The sequence below is a fragment of the Natrix helvetica genome (genome assembly GCF_964273705.1).
Source record: "Natrix helvetica genome assembly, chromosome: 7".
Taxonomy (NCBI): Eukaryota; Metazoa; Chordata; class Lepidosauria; order Squamata; family Natricidae; genus Natrix; species Natrix helvetica.
This window is the reverse complement of record NC_138558.1, coordinates 55,195,030-55,216,963: the sequence shown is the minus strand read 5'-3', so window position 1 is coordinate 55,216,963 and position 21,934 is coordinate 55,195,030. Positions and strand designations below refer to the sequence as shown.

The 21,934-nt window shown below is 39.4% G+C and overlaps 1 protein-coding gene across 2 annotated transcripts in view; it reads right to left on the bottom strand.

Moving 5' to 3' along the window:
- The window catches only part of LOC309395095 (uncharacterized protein), a 95,008-nt gene that overhangs the window by 11,096 nt on the left and 61,978 nt on the right, over positions 1-21,934 (bottom strand). Inside the window, exons 14-18 of one of the 2 annotated variants that reach the window (XM_081958895.1) lie at positions 15,675-15,714; positions 12,868-12,919; positions 7,839-7,950; positions 5,471-5,554; positions 2,099-2,222 (exon numbers count right to left, since the gene is read on the bottom strand). In XM_081958895.1, the coding sequence (XP_081815021.1) occupies positions 2,099-2,222; positions 5,471-5,554; positions 7,839-7,950; positions 12,868-12,919; positions 15,675-15,714 (412 nt within the window). Of the gene's footprint in view, positions 1-2,098; positions 2,223-5,470; positions 5,555-7,838; positions 7,951-12,574; positions 12,704-12,867; positions 12,920-15,674; positions 15,715-21,934 lie in introns of those variants that run through there. The other variant, XR_014175853.1, reaches the window with a different exon arrangement.

Genomic DNA, 21,934 nt, shown 5'->3' with positions numbered 1-21,934 from the left:
TCGCATGTCGTACCCGATCCACCAAGGGAACAACAAATGCTGGAATTGGAATGAGGCAGCAGCAAAGCTCATTGAATCATCCCAATCCGGTGCTACAAGGACTCCCAACAGGGGCTGTTATGACCTAGTACTCCACCCCAGCAGCAAGTTTTCAGATTGCCCCCAGCCAACCAAATCCCACCAGGGTGGACATTCTACCCCAGCCAGGGGTGGGTGCAATACCAATGGACACCTGCTTCAATTTTGCAGCCCATGCTGGCCCAGCAACTGATGCAGGTCCAACCACAAGTCACACCCCCGCCGCCGGTATCAGTCCAGCAACCAGTGCAATTCCAGATACTGGCCATCGTCCTGCTGCTGCTACAGGTTCAGAAACCAGTGCAAATCCAGCCACTGATGGTGACCCCGCCACCGGTGCTGGCACAACAAACTCTGCAACCGGCTCTGCCAGCCGCTCTCCCTACACGATTTAGAAAGACCTTTGATGGAACCCCAGGACAGCTAGCCTACTTCCTTAATCGAGTCTGGGCACACATTGATCATTATGGGGATCAATACCCAACTGATCAGGATTTGATTTTGGTGATTGCGGATGGCATGAATGGGGGAGAAGCTAGACAATGCAGACAAATTCGTCCAGCTGCTCCAATACTGCTTCAAAGACATGGGCCATCAAGTAGAGGCTGAGGTCCAAATAAAGGCATTGAAACAAGTGGGACGACCTCCCAATGAGTTAGTGTGGGAGTTTTGAAGATTAGCTGGGAAACTGAGGGACTAACCAGAGCACCTCCTCGTTCACCATTTCAAAGAGGCCCTCGACCCAAACCTCTTACTAGCTTGGGGCATCCGGGGAGTCTTAGAGTGCATACAAGCATGGTAAAGCACAGTGATGGCTATGGATCTGGAGATCCATCCCCATAGGAAGCCAATGGCAGAGAAACCAGCGAGAAGACCCCTGGGTTGCCGAACCCTGTGTCAGGCATCTTTTCTTTTGGGTCATGGCGTGCCACACTTTCTATTATTGTGCTATGCATTTTCTATTGTGGGAAAATGGGAGGGGGGATTGCAAGGAGTCACATACTATGTAGTCACAACAACATTTTTTCTAGAAAGCCAAGGTCATCCTTTGTCTCTACACTTCTGCACCTGACCAGAATTGGATGGGTGGAACTACTAGCATGGCAGTGGGAGATTGGAACGTGTGGGTGTGGGGGCAAGATCTTGAACTTTCAACTGGGTGGGGAAAACCAGGAAGCTTTCAGGTTCAGGTTTTCCCAGATGTGCCAACATGGCTCTCTTAATAAGTTGGAACTTTGAGCAATACTTTGCCTTGGACTCTGATTTACTTTTGGATGCTATTTGGTACCATGACATTGACCCGAATCTCCATTAAAATATTTCACCAGCTATCCTGAATTTTGGAGTGCTGACCGGGGTCCTGAGCCCCAGCACCGACCCGAGCCCAGGTGGCGTAAAGACTCAGGGAAGATGGAGGAAGAAAAGAAGCCCACGGAGAAAGTAGCAGATGATGGATTGCCTACCTATGTCAAGATCATCTAAGTGCCTTCAAAAGCTGTGGTGGAAGCTGTGGAGGCCACGGAGTGGGAATGCCAACCGGGAGCCAGGCCCCTAGGCATCCCTTGCAATCAGACCTCGACCCATGAGTGGAGGGGACCAAAGTGGTACGGCAAATCCACCCCATTTTCCATTGTAGCTTATTGAAGCCTGTAGTCAAAGCCTGCATTACTGTGCTAATCTCTATATGAAGTTTCTGTTTCTGTTTCCCTACAATGATGTAGTGTGGAAGGGGTTTGATTAGCATTGCTTTAAATAGCAGGTTTTAAGTAAAAAAACTCAGTTGTTGCCTAGATCTCTTGTTATCACACACCTTTCAGTAAAAGTTCCTTTTGGAACAACTGCAATTTCCTGCTTTCTTTGGAAAACTGGAGAGGCAAGACCTTACATGTATATGCATAAGCAATATACTGTTTGCCAAACTGCTAAGCCCTTGGTTTACATGAGGATTTTCATGTAGTCTAAAACTTTTAAATATAATCAAACAATACTGCATGAACACTTGAATTAAATGAGTGCCTACCGTGATACCAAGATTTCTTCAGGCTGTTCTCTTTCTAAAAGATGCTGGAAATAATTTTCTACAGCCAAAGCAGTTAATGTTTTCTTGAGGTATGGGTAGTAAAGGGGGTGGCGGGCTATGACACCTGTTATAAACAAACAGAACGTAATTACTTGTTATTCTGCATGGATCACCAAACAATGGTATTATTCTTACAAAAAAAATCATTCCGTCCATATTATTTTAAACTTCAGCTACTCAAGACTAAACCTACCATATTTTTCAGAGTATAAGACACACCAAGGTTTTGAAGAGGCAAATTAAAAAAAAGTTTTTGCATTCTGCAAACCTCCCAAAAATGGCCCCGTTTTTCACGAAAACAGCCCAGTTTTTCATGAAAACGGGCCCGTTTCCCCCCCCCCTTTAAAAGGCATGAATAGCCTTTAGGGGGCTTGCAGAGTGCTCGGGGGGGGGGGGGGATGAGCAAAAAATGACTTGTTTTTTGCAAAAACGGGCCCATTTTTTTGTCAAAAAAATTTCATGCATAGCCTTTAGGAGGCTTATAGAGTACTCCTGGGAGCTGGGGGGGGGGGGGCAAAATTCAGCAAAAAAAATAGCCCATTTTTCACTCATTTCTGCCTTCCCCAGCCCCCAGAAGCTCTCTGAAAGCCTTCTACAGGCTCTGCATGGCCATTTTGGTGAAGGGGGCAGGAATTCGGGAGGCAAAAAATGCTGTATATAATGCTGTGTATAAGATGCACCCAGATTTTCAGCCTCTTTTTTGAGGGAAAAAGGTGCGTCTTATACTCTGAAAAATACGGTATATATCTTTGTAGCACTAACTAGTATTTGTTTAATTAATAATCTACCTCAATTATTTCAGTAAATTTTGATGACATACATGTTAAAACAATAAAAAACAATAACCAGCAAAAAATAAAACAAATCCACAGAAAGCCAAAATATATTATGTTAAAATATTAAACTACATCTACAATTTGTTTTGAAAAGATATTTTGTTTATTTAAAATATTTAGGTATCATATTTTGAAAAGCACTTTCAAAGCCAACTAGTTTCTAACACTGTGACGATCTGTGCAAGCTGTGTAAGAGTATAAGAAGTTTGACAAAAAGTTTTATTTTCATGAGGACAGTGAGGATCAAGCCTGTTTTTTTCTCTCTCTCTGCCTGCTCTGTTAAGATGGGAGACAAAAATGACATCCAGTTTTTTTCCTTTCTGCAGAAAATAAAAACTGATTATCAGTAACCTCATGTTCAGAGTTTCATTAGAATTATCAGATTCTGAGATGAATTCAAACACCTTACAGAGGAAAAAATTTGAATATAAGCAGCAAAGGGCAAAAGCTTATTGAAATAGCATAAAATTACCTGAATCAAATTAATTTTAGTTGTTTGGATTCACAAAACAAAAAATAATTAAACTGTCTCACAATCTATAAACATTCATTGATATTTTAAAGCGTTGTAACTTCCAAATACTTTTTACTAATTCAATGGTTAAACATATTGTATTAATTTATATTTTTAAATAATTGGCAAGCTTTTCAAATCTGGTGTTAGGAAGAGATATGTAGACAGAAATACAGGAAGTCCTTAACTTTCAACCACCATTAAGCCCAACATTTCTGTTTGTAAGCGATACCATTGTTAAGTGAGTTTTGCCCCATTTTACAATCTTTCTTGCCACAGTTGTTAAATGAATCGCTGCAGTTGTTCAGTTAGTAACACGGTTGTTAATTGAATCTGGCTTCACCATTGACTTTGCTTGTCAGGAGGTCACAAAAAGTGATCACATCATCTTTGAATACTGCAAACTTCATCAATATAAGGTACTTGCCAAGCATCTGAATCACATGACCATGGGGATACTGCAATGGTCATAAGTGTGAAAAATGGTCATAAATCACTTTTTCAATAACTTCAAATGGTCACTAAATGAACTGTTGTAATTAGAGGACTATCTGTATTGAGATATAGCACAGTGGTGGCGCAGTGGTTTGAATGCAGTATTGCAGGCTAATTCTGTTGACTGCCAGGGGGGTTTGAGCCTGACTAGCTCAAGGTTGATTCAGCCTTCCATCTTTCTGAGGTTGGTAAATGAGGGCCCAAATTGTTGAGGGTAAGATGCTGACTCTATATCGCTTAGAGAGGACTGTAAAGCACTGTGAAGTGGTTTAACAGTCTAAGTGCTATTGCTATATAATGAGTGCAAAGTATCTCCTAGAGTGGAAAAGCAGCCCTCTTGTTACCTTAGAAAAGAAAGACCCAGCAATGGGAACAGTGGAAAATGTTACAATCTCCCATGCAACAGTAATATTACCTATAAAGACTAAAATGCAAACAAATGTAAAGAATTTTACAAATAATTTTGTTAATTTCCACAGCAATAGAAAATAAATTTTGAATTGTTAAATAACATTTCATGATGAAGGACCATGTAAATATTTAATTTTCTCCAATTCATAGTTATGGATTATTGTACTGCATGTTTGTACAATGAAAGAGAGCAAATCAGTATGCGAAAGGAACAGCTGATTTATTAAAAACAATCAAATGGAACAATAACAAACAAATATTCTAAAAAACATAAATTTGAAAATACAGTATGAAAAACAGCCAGATTGTAGAACAGTTAGTTGGTGCTCTGGAAATATCTGGATAAGCGACATGACTTTAACTCTCCTTTAAAACTAAAACAAGACAGCATTATAGTTCTTTTGAAAGGTGTTTTCATGAGACACTGCCACCAAGAAGGTCCTATTCCTGACTACTGAACTCAATTCATTGTGATCATATGTGATCACAAATAGGAATTAGGTTATTTTAGTATGTGGGTTGTGTGATCTTATCTTAATTAGGATAGCACCTGACTGATCTTGTTTTGGCTTAACAGGGTTGGGTTTTGTTAATACTTGAATGGAAGATCAGGGCTGCAGTCTGAATTAGGAAGTCAAACGATAAGGTAGTGACAAAATAATTTCATATCGTTGCCAAGAAAATTGCATGACATTATTCACAAAATTATGTTAGGTTTGGCTCAGAGAAGATGAGAAATATTTTATGAGTAGTGAAGAATGTTAAATTAGGCAATATTTTAACTACTTTGAGTATAAATGTTTTTCTTTATATTTAAACTTTTTTTAAAAGAGAAATGAAAAGTGGGACACAGAGGACAAGCTAAAACCCAACCATCAAACTTTTTATTATGAAATAGTTATTATTAACAGAAGCACAAACTGGTACATTTAAAAAAAATATGTTATCATTTTCTTACATCGATTTGGGATCACACTACAGAAGGAATAATTACGGCATAATACTTATGTATATTTTTAATCAAAAGTTCCTTTTTAAAATAGGATTGACAAATACCTATATTTGCTGTGTTGCCTTTGTCTCCACTTCTTGTATAAGCGAGATCTTCCAGACGATATACATGAGAACCACTTGGTAGATCTATATAAAATGAGACAGATTATTGCTTCTTCAACTGCAACAGTAAAATTGGATTTTTAGAAAGATTCTATTTAAGTGTGTTCATACCTCATTTATAAGTTTTAATTTTGCAGGAAATCTTTTCCTTAAATATTCTACAGAAGCAGAGACAAGAAGTATGGGTAATTATAATTCCTATCCCCATTTTTTCAGATCATCCAAGGCTGGAAAAACTCTGACTTTCAACCAACAGTTCAGAGCAGCTCACAAAAGAATGTCAAAAGAATACCTAGACGCAGGATCTTAAAATTTAGTTTCTAGCCACAAGAAGCAAAGCTTCATTATCTCCTTTCACTGAAGTCAATGAGAAGGAAAATATCTAGTGAAAAGTTAACAAAGCTTTGGGCTCCAGTCCAATGATGTGCTAGGAGAGTGATAGAACTTGGATAAAGTGGGATGCATATTAATCCCTTTCTCTGAAACATGTATTTTAGGGTGTATTGCCAGAAGAAATACCACCAGGATACATTTATGTCTACAAAACTTTCAATGGTTGCCAGAAAGATATGCTATTGATTGGCAAACTTTTTCTCCACCAACTGTAAACTACTGTGAGTCTGATGATTTGGCAGTGATTGTTACTTTATGTAACAATCAATAAATCAGTAGAGCACTTTTCCCCATCATATCTATTATCTGATTAAGATTGATTCCTTAGCAGATAACTAGTTTACAGCACTGTATTATACAGGAAAACCCCTCTTCCTCCTCCAGGTTTCAAATATTAAAAATTAAGGTGTGGTGGATAGTTGAACTAGTGCAGTCTTGTAACTTATGTCTTAATAGTTTCAAAAACCTAATTAAGTTTAATTGGAAACTCTTGGAACATTAGTCTAACTCTTGGGAGGGAAAAGTAAATGTACAATTTTATTTATAATTTAAAGATAAAATGAAAATAAAAAATATCACCATGTGGTTAATTTGATAGAATTTTATTCTTCAATAGTTTTTCAAGCCTTGGTAATATAGTAGCTATGTATAAACATCAGGAACTACTTGCTCTGCAGTCCCTGGCAGTATTTGCATCATTTTAAAACTGATTTTTCTTTTACTAGCTTCTCCCATCACACCAAATATGGTTCTGTTCTGTTATCAGAGTTATTCTCTTGGTGGATAGGTAATAAAATCCCAAGAGACTTTGTATAATTTCTTTCCAACATTTCATTCTTAGAAAAAAAAAAGGATAAAAATATATTGTAGACGATAAATCCAACAAACAAAATGCCTTGTTAAAATAGAAAATGCAAATCTGGGAATGAAGACTAGTAGGCATAAACTGATTCTCAACAACCAAATCCTATATAATTAAATTATGTAAATCCATTTAGATCAGGGGTGGGTTCCAGCAGTTATTACTGCCGGTTTGCTCGTGGGTGTTTTGCACGCACGCATGCTTGATGTACAGTGAAATAAAAATTGCTCTGCGCATGTGCAGAAGCAAAAAACAAGATGGCAGTGCCTATGGTGCTGCCCGGAGAATCGGTTTGGGGGCGTGGCAGTGACCCAGGCCTAGGGAATTATAGATTTTTTTAAAAAAGATTGTTACTGACAAATAAGAAACTTTTAGATTTCAGCAACTCTTGTACTTCACTTGATTTCCCTTACACTGAACATGAATATGTAATGGAGAAAGGTCAACTATGCAAAGTATTCTGTCTAAAGCAAGGCCTACACATAAACATTTTAGTTATGAGTAATTTCAGTGTTAAACAGTAGTACTTCGAAGGACAATATAGCATGGTGTTATTAGAATTGGGCCCAATAGACCTGACATGCAAATTCGGACTTAACGAAAGGGTAACTGGATAACTACTTCTGTCAACTCAATCCATCTCATAAATGTAGGAATAGAGGAAGGATTACATACAGATATGTGCAGCAAGCCTCCATGATCTCAGTGACCGATGACCTCAACTGTTTATTAGAACCAGGTAGTACCAGGAACCTTTAGATATGTGAAGTCTCAACTCTGGCTGGGATGGTAGTAGATATTGACAAGTAGAATGAAACAATAAGATGCTGTTGCTACCCCTGCTTTTGCTTTCCTTGTTAAAACTGTATAAAAGCCAAATAAACTCTGCGTAAGGCAGATATTTTGGACACCACTGCTGTGATGGATTTCTGAAACCTACACATAAAGTTATAGGAATAACATGAATGGACTCTGGATGTATGATGCCTTGATCTCTCAAGAAGATAGATGATAAAAGCTATAATAAATTCATAAATAAACAAATAATAGTACCTTTAAAGTCTTCTTGAGACTGAGGCTCATCATGTGAAACAGTTAGATCTGAAGTGAATGAAATATCTTCCTGAAACGTTTCAACATGTTGTCCATTCATAAATATATTGATCTGGAAAAATATACATTTTCATTCAACAAGAAGATATTCTAATGCCATAAATATAAAAATCTATGATAGTAGGAGTAATCTGTCAACCTGTAAAGTTACCCAATGAACATCTGTGTCAGACCTGCCCCAGGTAAGTCCCTTAGGTAAAAAAGACCATTGACTCCATTTGTCCATTATACATACCACCCTCTATCCCCTGGCCTTTGATGGCAGGATGCCAGTGAGGCATCAGGCCAAAGATGACAGTTGGCAAATATGAGTTATGACACAAAGATCTAGTTGGCAAATATGAGTTATGACGGATGACAGAAGGGTGGAGATAGAGGGGTAAAGTTCAAACGCAATTAAGCAAAAACTGGTTTAGGCTCCACAGAAGATCAAGCCAAGATGTTGATCCTAATAAATGAATGTTTTTTGTTTGAACTTTGTCTAGAGGCTCGTAAATTAATTAGGCAATCTCTTGGGAACTTCACACTAAACACTCTTTCCAAAAACTTGAAGCAAATTGGACTCTGTGATCTTAGATCAGCGATGGCGAACATTTTTGGCTCGCGTGCCACAAGTGGGGGGAGCGCAGGGGGGTCGTGTGCGGCTGTGCCACACCCATAATGCAACGTGTGACCCCCCCAGTGTGCATGCACGAACAACGCGTGACCCTCCCATTTTTACATGCTTTTTTCGCCCTCCCCAGGCTCCAGAGGCTTTATAGGAGCCTGGGGAGGGCGAAAAGAGCCTCCCCCCTCCCCGGAGGCCCTCCGGAGGCTTCCCTGAAGCCTTCGGAACGCTTAAAACCACCCTCCGAGCAACCCGGAAGTCCCGGTTTGCTCGGAGGGTGGTTTTAAGCACTCCGAAGTCGTCAGGGATGGTCCCTGAAGCCTCTGGAGGGCCTCCGGGGGGGGGGGAGGCTCTTTTCGCCCTCCCCAGGCTCCTATAAAGCCTCTGGAGCCTGGGGAAGGTGAAAAATGGCTTTTAAAAAGGTGAACTCAGCTGGCCAGCGCGCGCATGCACGCTTGCCAACTGACAGGGCAGCGCCTCGCGTGCCCTGACAAATGGCTCCGCGTGCTACTTGTGGCACGCGTGCCATAGGTTCACCATCACTGTCTTAGATGATCCTCTCTAGGACTCAATGTAGCCTATAAGTATTGTCCACAAATAATTTGCCCAAAGTGCGTGTGAAGAGGATTTTTTGACAGGGCACAAAGTGCACTTGCTTGGAAAATAAGTCAGTTATCACCCAAATCACCGTGTTTCCCAAGCTTTCAGGCAGTTCCACTATTAAGTCTATTGAAATCTGTTTCCAACGGGCTTTAGCTATGGCTGGAGCAGTCTTGGTATTTTTCCTTGTCACCTTTTGGTACGGGCACAGATAGGGCAGCTAGCTACATAGCTCTCTATGTCTTTCTTTAGTGACAATGGCCACCAAAACTGGTGCTTAACTAAGTGCGAAGTTTTAACAAAACTGAAGTGTTCTGCTACTTTTAGATCATAGCTGTTTTGTAAAACCAACAGTCATTGGCTTTCAGGGAGTTTCAATTTGTCTCCCACCCAAGGTAACCCATCTTGTATCGTACATTCCCCCTTAAGGGCTTGGAACTACTTGTCCTCCACTAGTGCTGCCTTCAGAGCACTCATTAGATCTTCAGCTGCTTGGCTTTTCAGTTTAAAAACTTGTGCTCTGATGGTTACTGGAACTGCTAACTGCCTGGATGGGATAACCAATCTAATTCCCGAGTCCTTCGGGAGAGGGTGCGGCTAAGAAATAAATATTTATTATTATTATTATTATTATTATTCCTTCTGGTTTTGAGCAATTATACTGTGGCAGCCTGGATAAGGCAGCTGCTAGGACGGTGATGGCAAACCTTTGGCAAGCGTGCCACAGGTGGCATGCAGAGCCATTTGTCAGGGCACACAAGGTGTTGCCCTGACTTCAGCCTTCTTCTGAGGCCATTTTTCGCCTTCTGGAGGCTTCCCTGAAGCCTCCGGAGTGCAAAAAAATGGCCCTACTACAGAAGTTTGGCAACAGACTAGAAAGCCTCTGGAGCCTGGGGAGGCCGAAAAAACCATGGCAAAAGGGGGTGTGTGTGTCATTGGTCACGTGCATGCACATGGGGAGGGTTGCATGCATAGCATGGGTGTGGCACACCAGCACATGACCCCCTCTGTGTTCCCCACCGCTTTTGGCACGGCAGCCAAAAAAGGTTCGCCATCACTGTGCTAGGAAGTTCTTACCCCTGGAAGTTATTGCAGGTTAAAGTATTGAGCCCAGTGAACTTATTTGGGCAATAATCTCTAATGTTTTTTCAGGGCCTCTAAATTTTTATGATCAGTCCACAGGTTAGGAGCACCCAGCATATGATAAACTGCCCATCTACACTCAGTTTCAGTAAGCTTTTGGGAAGTATAGCCACATGGCTGAAGGATGCCCTGCTCATTTTTCTGCAACAGCACTGCCCCCACTGTGACATCAGAAGCACCTGCTTGAATTACAAAGAGGGCATTGGAGTCTTGATGTTTCAGCACTTCTGTGAACAGGCGTTTGACTTTTTTGAATGCTGCTTGGCACTCCTCTCCCTTCGTCTTTAATGGGTTGGTGATAGGGAGGGCAATCTGAGCGAATGATGGAATGAATTGGTGAAGTTCGTGAATCCCAGAAGTTTTGTAGTTGCTTCCGGGTGCAGGGAGGAGCCCACTCCAGCACTGCCTGCACCTTCTCAGGATCCATTTCTATTCTTTCATGGGAAATGTGATACCCAAGATAAATCAAATTTGCTTTGGTGAAATTCATATTTGGAGAGTTTGGCATACAGTTGGGCTGCTTGGAAGTTTTTGAGCACTGCTCTGACCAATTTTACATACTTTATCATAGTTACGGTATAAATCAAAATATCAACCAGATTGACCCAACCTTTTTCTACAGATGCTCATGTAGCACTTCATTTATCAGCTACATAAACATAGCATGGGCTCTCTACAGTCTGAAAGGGAGGACTTGGAACTGGAAACATCCCAAAGGGCAATTAAGTGCCATCTTCCACTCATCACTTTCCTTGATTCTAACCCAATAATATGCCTCTTGTAAGTCCAGCTTGGTGAAAATCCTCCCTCTGGCTAAATGGGCTAATATGTCCTTCATCGGGGACAGCGGGTAGACATTTTTGACACAAACAGTATTTAGCCTATAATAGTTAACACATAGACGGACTCATCCTTTTCTCTGAATAGCACCAAAACAGCTGCTCTCGGTCTGGCCAGCTGTATGAAGCTGCATTTCAGGTTTTTGTACCTAAACACCTATGGCTCCTCTAGTTCTCTAGGGATCATTGAGTATAGCTTAGGTTTAGGCAACTTAGCCCCCAACAGGATATCTATGGAGCAGTCAGTTGACCAGTAGGGTGGACATACATCCAAGTCCTTTTCACTAAAACTGTCCCATAGGTCCCAATATTCTTTGGGGATTCAGGGATCACCCTGAGGATGCTCTTTTGTTGCAGCTTCCACCTCCCTTCTTGGCTCTACCCATGGTGGCTTAGGGATAAAGAAAGGACCTCGTCTTTCTTTTCTGGCCCGGCCTGGCCCACACGATTCCAGCGTGCATGCAGGAGGCAGCGGATGTACGCACACACAACCCTGGCCCACCCTATTCCACATGCGTGCATGTGCACAGGAGGTGGTGGACCAACACTGCCTTGTCCATAGCTTGCCCATTGGTTGCCACCACTGCCTCCTCCTCTTCCTCATGAATCAAAGGACGCAGCTGCCACTGCCGCTTTCATCAGCAGTGCGCTCCCCCTCTCCAGCTACTGCCCCACGATTCTCATGCCTACCAGCTGTTCTCCACCCAGCAGTGGAGGCTGCTCTAGGCACAGCCTCGGGATTGCCTTCTTGCTGCCCCCACTAAACTAGCCTTTCACCTGGATGGATGGCCAAAAGTTCCATTCTCCAGCAGCTGCCAGGCGATTCTTGTGCTCCCCAGCCTGCTCCATGGCAGCCGCAGCACGTCCCACCTGGTGTCTCCTTGAGCAGGGGGCTGCTGCCACTGCCCGCCATGTGGAGCAGGCTGGGAGAATGGAACTTCCAGCTGGCCATTCAGGGGAAGGGCTGGTGTGGAGAGGGTAGCGAGAAGGCAATCCCAAGGCTGTGGCTGGCCTCTGCTGCCAGGCGGAGAGCAGGCTGGGGGGCATGAGAATCACAAGACATTGGCTAGAGAATGAAACTTCCGGCTGGCCAGGTAAGGGCTGGCACAGTGGGGGAAGCGAGGAGGGGTGGCTGCTGGGCAATCGGGGGGGGGGGGGGACCTGTCCAGCAGCAGAGGCTCCGCAGCTGGCCCTCCAGGAAGCTTCAGTCTGGCCCACACCATCCCAGCAGACGTGTGTGTACACAGAGAACAGCTGGGATGGCGGGGATGGTTCCTGCGTGAGCTTGAACCCACTGACTCTCACATGCACATGCTCCTCCCCTCTCCCCCGAGATATAATCTTGATCTGGCCCATGGAAAAATCGAGTTTGATCCCCCTGGTAAGGTCTCTACCACTTCCAGATGAATATAAGGTGGGGGAGTTCAAAGTAAGATTGCACATGTTACTAAGTTTCATATTAAAATGTAACAAATTATGTAGTTTACATTGTTGTAAGATAGAATATTGGCTGCACCAATTTTCTGCATCTCCTATTGGTCAAATTGATATTTTCAGGTGATCATCATTTCCAGTTCCTGCTTCTCTATTTCCACAATCTTCTCTGCTTTTTCTCTCTATGGAAATGGAGGAAATACTATGCAAGTTCTAAGGAGCAGGTAACCTTGACAACTGAGGTTTTCCTCCTTCAATGTTATTTCCCAAATATTCTATTTTTTTTAAATTTCATATATTGGACTTGCCATTCTTTCTAGAATTAATGCTAAATAGCAGCTCCTACCTTGATATATTTCTTTGGATAAAGAAAGAAAAATGGTTTCAGAACAGGAGATCTGGGGGGGGGAAAAAGTGCAAATTAAAAATTGATGTGAACAGAAATACCTTTCAGATGGCTTTCATACAGTCCTTGTAACTCTTTAAGCCCAGTTATAGTGCTTGGAGTAACAATTTAAATATTGACAACATAATATAATTATTGATGCCCCCCCCCCCCCAAATGCTGGCCTTCAGAAAATTACTAAAATGGAATTGCTTCAGAAAGCTTTTTGGTTATTGCCAGTACCTTAATTGATTGTAATTATATATTACAGATAATCCTCAAATTATGAACTTTAACCTTGTCCCAAAGGTGCTCTTTCAAAAGTTAACTGAACTTTCTTGGTTTTTTCTTTGAACACCTTTTGCTTCACATCCAAGAAACGTCTTCAATTCAGGGAACTGAATGACCTGGATGAATGAGAATTTCTGTTGTTTTGAAGAAGGTTGAACTAAAAGTAATGGTCCCTCTCCATAACTTTAATTTAAATAGTTTTTTGTTCCCTTTTATTTTTCCACATAATCATTCCCATTTGCCACGTAGGTCTGCCATTAAACAAAACTTACTAAAGTTGTCCTCAGAGTACTCCACAGTTTTTCACTTCAACCAGGTCCTTACAGTACTTTCCACTTCTTCATTTGAGTCAAATAGTGAGATCAAACTCCACAATTCCTTATTGGATGACTTGTGAGATGTGAGACCTAGCAGAATGCAGCAGAATGTCCATCTTGCGTTTCCAAGCACTGCTTAGCAATTTTTTGGAGATACAGTGTAGCATTCTTAGTTGTTATGGTAGAAGGTTCAAAGAATAATGTCATTTGTAGCTCAACAGTAACTATGTTTTCTTGCTGAAGCCTAGATTTTTAATTTTTTTATGTAGATGAAACTGTTGTGATGATTGTCCATAGACTTGTACTTCATTTCTAAGTTATGTGTTTTGTTTTATGAAGATATTCCTCAGGTTTTTTTCCTTTCTCTTTTCAAATAAAAACTTTCTAATATGTCTTTTTCTTTGACTTCTTAACATATAAACTTTAAACTTCAATATTACATTTAATCCCACCCTCCAAGATGCCCTTATTGAATAATATTTGTTTTCTTTTATAAACATCCCTTTTAACACACAGTTTTTTAAACTGGTATATCATTTTCTTTAACTTTATCTTAATACGGGTATTCTCAAACACATTTACAATATCTTTTGCCTACTTTAAAAATTACTTAAGCATTATATGCAAACAAATTTGTAAAAAAAATACATTATTTTGGGTTAAACCTTTCTTTCAGTTACACATATCAAGCACAGAAAAATCCAGTTGGCTCATTAAGTTTAAGTCACTCCTTCCAGCTTATCTTCATGAAGCAAAATCTTTTTCTTCTCTGGAAGTTTTATCAGAAGCTTTTTATCACAAGATCCTCAACCTTGTTAATGTCTTTAAAGAAAAAGTCCCAAGTTTGCCTTTTTTCTCAATGCTCTTATTCTTTCAGTTGTGTTGACAGGTGGAATGACCTCCCCCCGGATATTAGGACTACTACTGACCTCCGCTCCTTCCGTGTCAAGCTCAAGACCCACCTTTTCCAAATAGCTGGCCTGGCTCGACCATAACTTAGTAACGCTCCTGATGGGTTTTTTAATTTGGTAATTTTATTAGGGGATTTTAAACTGTATTTTTAACTGTCTTTCACTTAAGTCCATCCTCCTCCATGCACATATGTATATGTCTCTGTTTTTTGTATATATGTTTGTCTTATGTGTATTTTTTATCTGTTTGATTGTACGCCGCCCCGAGTCCTTCGGGAGAGGGTTGCGGCTAATCAAATAAAATTATTATTATTATTATTATTATTATATTTGAACCATAATAGTGAAAGTAAATATCAGATTCTTCTAAAACTGCAGCAAACTGCATTTTCAGCTACTTGTGAAGTTGTGAAGCTTGGTAACATTCTCCACCTGCTTGCATCTCAGAAGTAATTTGAGATAATTTTTTATCATCAGAGCACAACTGGTCAACAAATTGGGGTATTTTATTTTGAGACCTTTCTATTATATCTCTAATAACTTACTCAATCATCAGGGAGTCAGAGGATTTTAATCCACAGCCATCCACAGCAAAGAAAATCAAGCTACATTTTACAACAATAGTAAACTAAAATCACAGCTTTCAATCTTTATCATTCTCAGTCCCTTCACTTTAAAGACAGAAGAGTTACACTCCAGGGAAAAATCTTTCAGAGATTTCATAATTGAAACTCTTATGTTGCTACACAAATTGTCTAATTTGCTCTTGCTCACACAAAACAGTTCTTTTTGGTTCACCAGCTTTAATGCACAGTTATTTACATTGACACACCAAATACTATAAACAACCTATATTTGTTAGTCCATATGAATAATTTCTTCAGTGCATTGCTTAAAGCACACTGACAAGGACAAATTGCAGGCTTCCATCTCATGAACAATAGCAAAACAATCTTTTCTCACAGCAACTTCCCACTAAGTAAAGTGAAAGAACAGTTGCTGAAACATGTCAGAATTTCTATCATATCAGAACTGCCTTAGTTTGGTAACATAACATTAGAATCATTACTTTTCATGAAGCTTTGTATATTGAAAACTCAGCTACTGCAGTACCCTTCCTCAAGAAGAATTATAAATCATGGGTGTCCTGAATTCATCTTCAACTTCCCTAGCCAAAAATCTAGAATTTAGGATGCAAAACATTAGAAAAGAGCAGTAATTAATATAATCCTCCTCTAAAAACACTTACATTTTTGGACGTCCTCCAATAATTGCAGTGACTCCAGGTGCTAAAAATGAATGAAATAAGAAAATAAGCACAGGAACATAAAAAGATAGTTCATAAAGAATGACTGTAATTTTCAGTGTTCAGGTGTAAATATATTCCAGAGCCATTTTATACTTTCATAAAGAGCTAAAATTAAATTCTAAAACAGTAATGCCATTTAATGAAATATTAGCAATTTAAGAACATCTAGAACAAATGATAGGATTATGTTTAGAGTTATTTATTCAATTAAAATAAGAGCAGGAAAACTTACTTTAAAAAAAAAGTTATCTGCAGGTAGTCTTTGACCTACAACCATTTCTTTAGCAACTGTTGGAAATTACAACAGTTACAACTGAAAAAAGTCATTTACAACTATTGCAGCATTCCCACAGTGATGTAATCAAAATTTGGATGCTTGGCAATTGGCATGTATTTACAAAAGTTGCAGCCTCCTGAGATCACACAATTGCCATTTGTGAGCTTATCCGATGGCTTCCAATAAGCCAAGTCAATGGGGGAAGCAGGATTCATTTAATAACCACGTGATTCATTTTAAAACCACACTAATTTGTTTAACCAGGGCAAAATGTTTTTGTAAAATTGGGCATGATTCAATTAAAAACAGCTTTGTTTAGCAATAAAAATACAGGTCCTAATTGTGATCATAAGTCAAGGGCTACCTCTACTGGAGCGGAAGTATGTAAGGAAGAGCTTTCCTGAGGCTGGTGATTGGAGCTGCTGGATACAAGGGGGGAGTCAGAGAGAAAAGAGGACTAAGGTAGGGGCCCTTTGTCTCCATTTCATTTGAACTTTCCTGAGGCTGGTGATTGGAGCTGCTGGATACAAGGGGGGAGTCAGAGAGACAAAGAGGACTAAGGTAGGGGCCCTTTAACTCCATTTCATTTGAACTTTCCTGAGGCTGGTGATTGGAGCTGTTGGATATAAGGGGGGAGTCAGAGAGACAAAGAGGACGAAGATCCCTTCCAACTCTGCTATTGTATTGTATTGTATTGTATTGTATTGTATTGTATTGTATTGTATTGTATGTGAAACCATGAAACCTTAATGAGAAATTATAAGACTGTAACTGTACTAGTAAGAAAATAGAATAGAATAACAGAGTTGAAAGGGACCTTAGAGGTCTTCTAGTCCAACCATCTTTTTTTAGGCAGGAAACCCTACACCAATTCAGACAAATGGTTAACTAATCTCTTCTTAAAAACTTCCAGTGTTGGAGCATTTACAACTTCGGGAGACAAGTTGTTCCACTGACTAATTGTTCTAACTGTCAGGAAATTTCTCCTCAGTTCTAAGTTGCTTCTCTCCTTGATTAGTTTCCACCCATTGCTTCTTGTTTTACTCTCAGGTGCCTTGGAAAATAGTTTGACACCCTCTTTTTGTGGCAACCCCTGAGATATCGGAACACGACTATCTTTTTTTTTGCCAAAAACCTTTTTATTTATTTTTAATTTTCAAAACAAACATAAAAATCCTCCTTCTTTACATCCTGTAGAAAGTGTATCAGTTGGTTACAAACGGTTTTTGTGCATCTCTTCTACCGTCATCAAGTATAATTCATATTAACTCTAGTATCTTAACTCAAATGTTTATACATATTACCATCATCATACCTCCACTTTTATTTGACTATAATTGTTTAAATGTCCTTCATCATGAAATATAGCAAAATTTAATACATAACCACATACTGGCATTTCATTTACTTATTTATAAAATCCTCCATTAACATTAAATCCTTATATCCTATTCTAGCTAAACATCCATAATATTTAATAACAGAGTTTTCTAATCCTCCTTTCCAGATCACTGTTTACAATTTACATCCAATTTCCTTATATTATACCCATACATATGTATATATTATTATTATTATCCTTTCTTTATTTGGCTATATTCTATGTCACAACATTTTCCCCCTAATAATCAAAACTTAACTGTGTCTAATTTAGTTCTCTTTTTTATTGTTATTATTATTAACCTTTATATATAATCTCGGGTATCATTCAGTATTCATATCCAATTATTACTTATCATAACACTACACATTGTATACAGTATTATCATTATCAATTTTTTATTTAACTATACCTATTATCACAAGAGTTTCACTAGGTTTAGCTAGTAGTTTTAAATTATACTCTTCCATCTATCAATCTGTATCTTTCCAATAACAAAACAATCTTATGTCCTCTGCCATTTGTGGTATCAATCTTCTAAGCTTCTTCTTAATGAGCTTTGTATGGACTGGTCCTAGCAACGCCTTGCTTGTAAGATCTCTCATATAATCCTGATGCCCTCTTTCTGCTTCTTTATTCCACTCATCTTTAATTGTCAGCAGTGTTATCCATATTTTCATGAATAAAGTTTCATAGTCCATAAATTCTTCTTCTTCTTCTTCTTCTTCTTCTTCTTCTTCTTCTTCTTCTTCTTCTTCTTCTTCTTCTTCTTCTTCTTCTTCTTCCTCTTCTTCCTCTTCTTCTTCTTTGTCTTGCTCTTTGAAATAGGTTTCCTCTCCATTTATTTTCTCTTTCAGTATTCCATTCTTTGCATTTTCAAAAACAAACCAATTGCCGTTAATGTCACCAAGTTTAATCGCTTTATATTCATTTTCTACTTCAATTCTTTGAGTTTTAATCTCCTCATTTTGTATTTGGTGAACATCATCAAATTTTCGATCACGTCTTTCTGTTAACTGTTCCAAAAGTTCCAGTTTTTGTTCAATTTTCTCATATATATTTGTTAATTTTAGTAATTCTGAAAATATTGTTTCCAGACTTACACTCTCCATTTTCCTGACACTCCGCCATCTTAAACAAAGAGCTCTCGCTTGGAAGGTTTTTTTAAGTTAAAACATGGATTCACAAAAGCCGTTTTTCCCCTCTTCTCTGGTTGAAAACACGCTTCAAAGGGACATTTTGCTTACCCCATCGCTCTGTAACGAGCCGTCAAAACAAACCGTGAAGAAAGGGAAAACTTCCGCTTGAATACACAAGGCTCCAATCAATAAAACCTCCCGGCACGTAGCACTTTTAAAATATTTCTTTTTTTATATCTGTTTTGTATTTCAAATTAGAAAAAGAGGTCCAGTCTTTAAATGAATTTAAATAATAATAATAATACTCACAGCGATGAAAGAGGAAAGCTTTGGTTTATAAATCACCGAGAGTCACAGAAAAACGGTAGAAACAGAAGACTTAATCCGTCCATTTTAAAAAGCTTATAAAGGTTTCATCCATGAAGATAGCATATAAGAAAATGGGATAACCACTGTCCAGAACCGTTGCAAGATTAATTTCGCTGCTTTAATCTTCTATTCTTCAATTTAAATCAATTTTTAAGATTTTATAGGCAGTCTCTCTTTTAAAACAATGAAGATTCTTCACCAGCTGGAAACACTTTCACTTTCCATTCCTTCCGTTTTGGGGCTGCACTGACTTCATCCGCCTTGGCTGGATTTTTGTCATCGGCTTGAAGAAATTTATCTTGCTTCTTTTGGGGATTTTGCGATATCCCCGAGTTCAGCAAGACATATTCTTCCTGTTCACTGTCTCTATGGGACAGTTTAGATCCGTTTGGACCCCCCCCCCCCCGTGGCAAAAGTATCGATTGCGATCTCAGAGCATTGAGATCGCACATCGTATCGTCGCGACTTCAGCCCCGTCCCTGGAACACTGCTATCTTGTTACCCCCTAGTCCTTCTTTTTATAAGACTAGGCATATCCAGTTCCAGAACCGTTCTTTATATGTTTTAGATGTTTATATGTTTTATTCTTGAGTCCCCTAATCATTTTTGTTGCTCTTCTCGGCAATCTTTCTAGTCTCAACATCTTTTTTACATCGTGGTGACCAAAGCTGGATGCAGTATTCCAAGTGTGGCTTTATTAAGGCATTATAAAGTGGTATTAACATTGCAAGTGTTGTGGATTTTTTGGCAGTTGCAGCACACTGCTGGCTCATGTAATGTGGAGAAAAGCAAGGTTTTACACCTGGGCAAGAAAAGCCAAAGGTACATGTACAGATTAGGTGAAACCTGGCTCAGAATCAGTAACTTTGAGAAGGACTTTGGAGACCTACTGGACAATCACTTAAACATGAGTCAGCAGAGTGTGGCAGCAGCCAAAAAAGTTGATACAATCCTGGGTTGCATAAAGAGAGGCATAGGCCACACCTGGAATAATGTATCCAGTTTTGGTCACTGCATTACAAAAAAAATGTTGAGACTTTGGAAAAAGTGCAAAGAGCAACTAAGATGATTAAAGTCCCGGAGACTAAAACATATAAGACCAGTTGCAGGATTTGGGTTTGGCTAGCATAGAGAAAAGAAGGACTAGGAGGGACATGATACCAGTATTCCAGTATTTGAGAGCTGCCACAAAGAGGAGGGGGTCAACTTATTTTCCAAAGCATCACAGGGCAGGACAAGAAACAATGGATGGTAACTAATCAAGGAGAGGTGCAATCTGTAATTAAGGAGAAACTTCCTAACAGTGAGGACAATTAACCAGTGGAAAAGCTTGCCAGATGCTGTGGGTGCTTTATTCATGAAGGTTTTTAAGAAGAGACTGGACAGTCACTTGTCTAAATGGTATAGGTCTTATGCTTGAGCAAGTGGCTGACTAGAAGACCTCCAAGATCCCTTCCAGCTCTATTCTCATTAATTAATCTGATTAATTTTGTTCTTTAAATAAGGACATGCCTTCTATACTCACACCTGATTATAATTTAACTCTAAACATTTTATTCTAATTTCTCTTCCAAATGAACTGGTAATCCTAGTTCACATTCTTTTGCCAAACACAAATACAGGTGGTCCTTAACCTATGACCACAATTGAGCCAAGAATTTATGTTGCTAAGTGGAAAATTTGTTAAGTGAGTTTTGCCCCATTTTATGACTTTTCTTGCCACATTTTAAGTGAATCACTGCATTTGTTAAATTAGTAGTATGGTTGTTCAGTGAATCTGGCTTCTCCATTAAGTTTGCTTGTCAGAAGATCACAAAAGAGGATTTACATGACCCCAAGACACTGCAACCATTATAAATATGAACCAGTTGTCAAACATCTGGATTTAAATCACATGATCAAAGGGATATTGCAACAGTCATAAGTGTGAAAAATGGTGATAAGTCACTTTTTTCAGTGCTGTTGTAACTTTGAAATGTCATTAAATGAATTGTTGTAAATTGAGGATTACCTGTATGTTATTTTGTATCATTTATTCTCATTGGATAAGTGAACAAGTATAATATTTTTGATTTTGGTTTAATTGAGTTCTCTTTATCTAATGTTAGAACTTGTAAAGAAAACAGATTCAACTCATATTTATATAGAAATATTGAAATTTCAAAATGATTCACACTGTATATATGTATATATAAAAGAAGGCATCCAGGCTGGCCAAGGGCATCTAGGCTGGCCAAAGGTAACACTCAGCAACATTTCAAAATTACTGGCATATGTTCATTTGAGAGGACCCCAAGAACTATGAAGTTGGCAACCAGACTTATATTTATATAAAGAGCTATGTGTTCCAGATAAAGTGCCTGAAGATACTTCTGGCATTTCACAGCTTTCCAGTTCTAGGGAATGGAGTTGATCAACAACATTTTTAAACAGGTTCATGTAAAATATTCTATAAGCACAGGGACAGACTCATTGAAGGGGGGGGGGGATCCCTTTAACCAAAGCTTTAAAAGATAGTACCGAGCTCTAGCACTAGTGGTGGGTTTCAATTTTTTTTGGAACCTACTCTGTGGGTGTGGCCTCCTTTGTGGGAGTGGCTTACCGGCCATGTGACCTGGTGGGAGTGGCTTGCCGACTATGTGACCGGGTGGGAGTGGCTTGTCGACCATGTGACCGGGGGGGAGTGGCTTGGCAGTCATGTGACCAGGTGGGCATGGCTAACTTGGAAAATGTGGTGAAATTCACTTAACGATGCTCTTGCTTAGCAACCAAAATTTTGGGCTCAATTTTGGTCATAAGTTCTCTTTCTTTTTCTTTCTTTCTTTCATCTCTCTCTCCCACTTTCTTTCTTTTTTTCTTTTTTTCTCTCTCTCTCTCTCTCTGGCTCTTTGTCTCTCTCGCCCTCCCTCCCTCTCTGTCTCCCTCTGTCATTTTCTCTCTGTGTTTATCTGTCTGTCTCTCTCTCTGTATCTCTGTCTCTCTCTCCTCCCTCCCCCTCCGGGCTGTAATTGCGCCTATGTTTTCCATGGCGTGG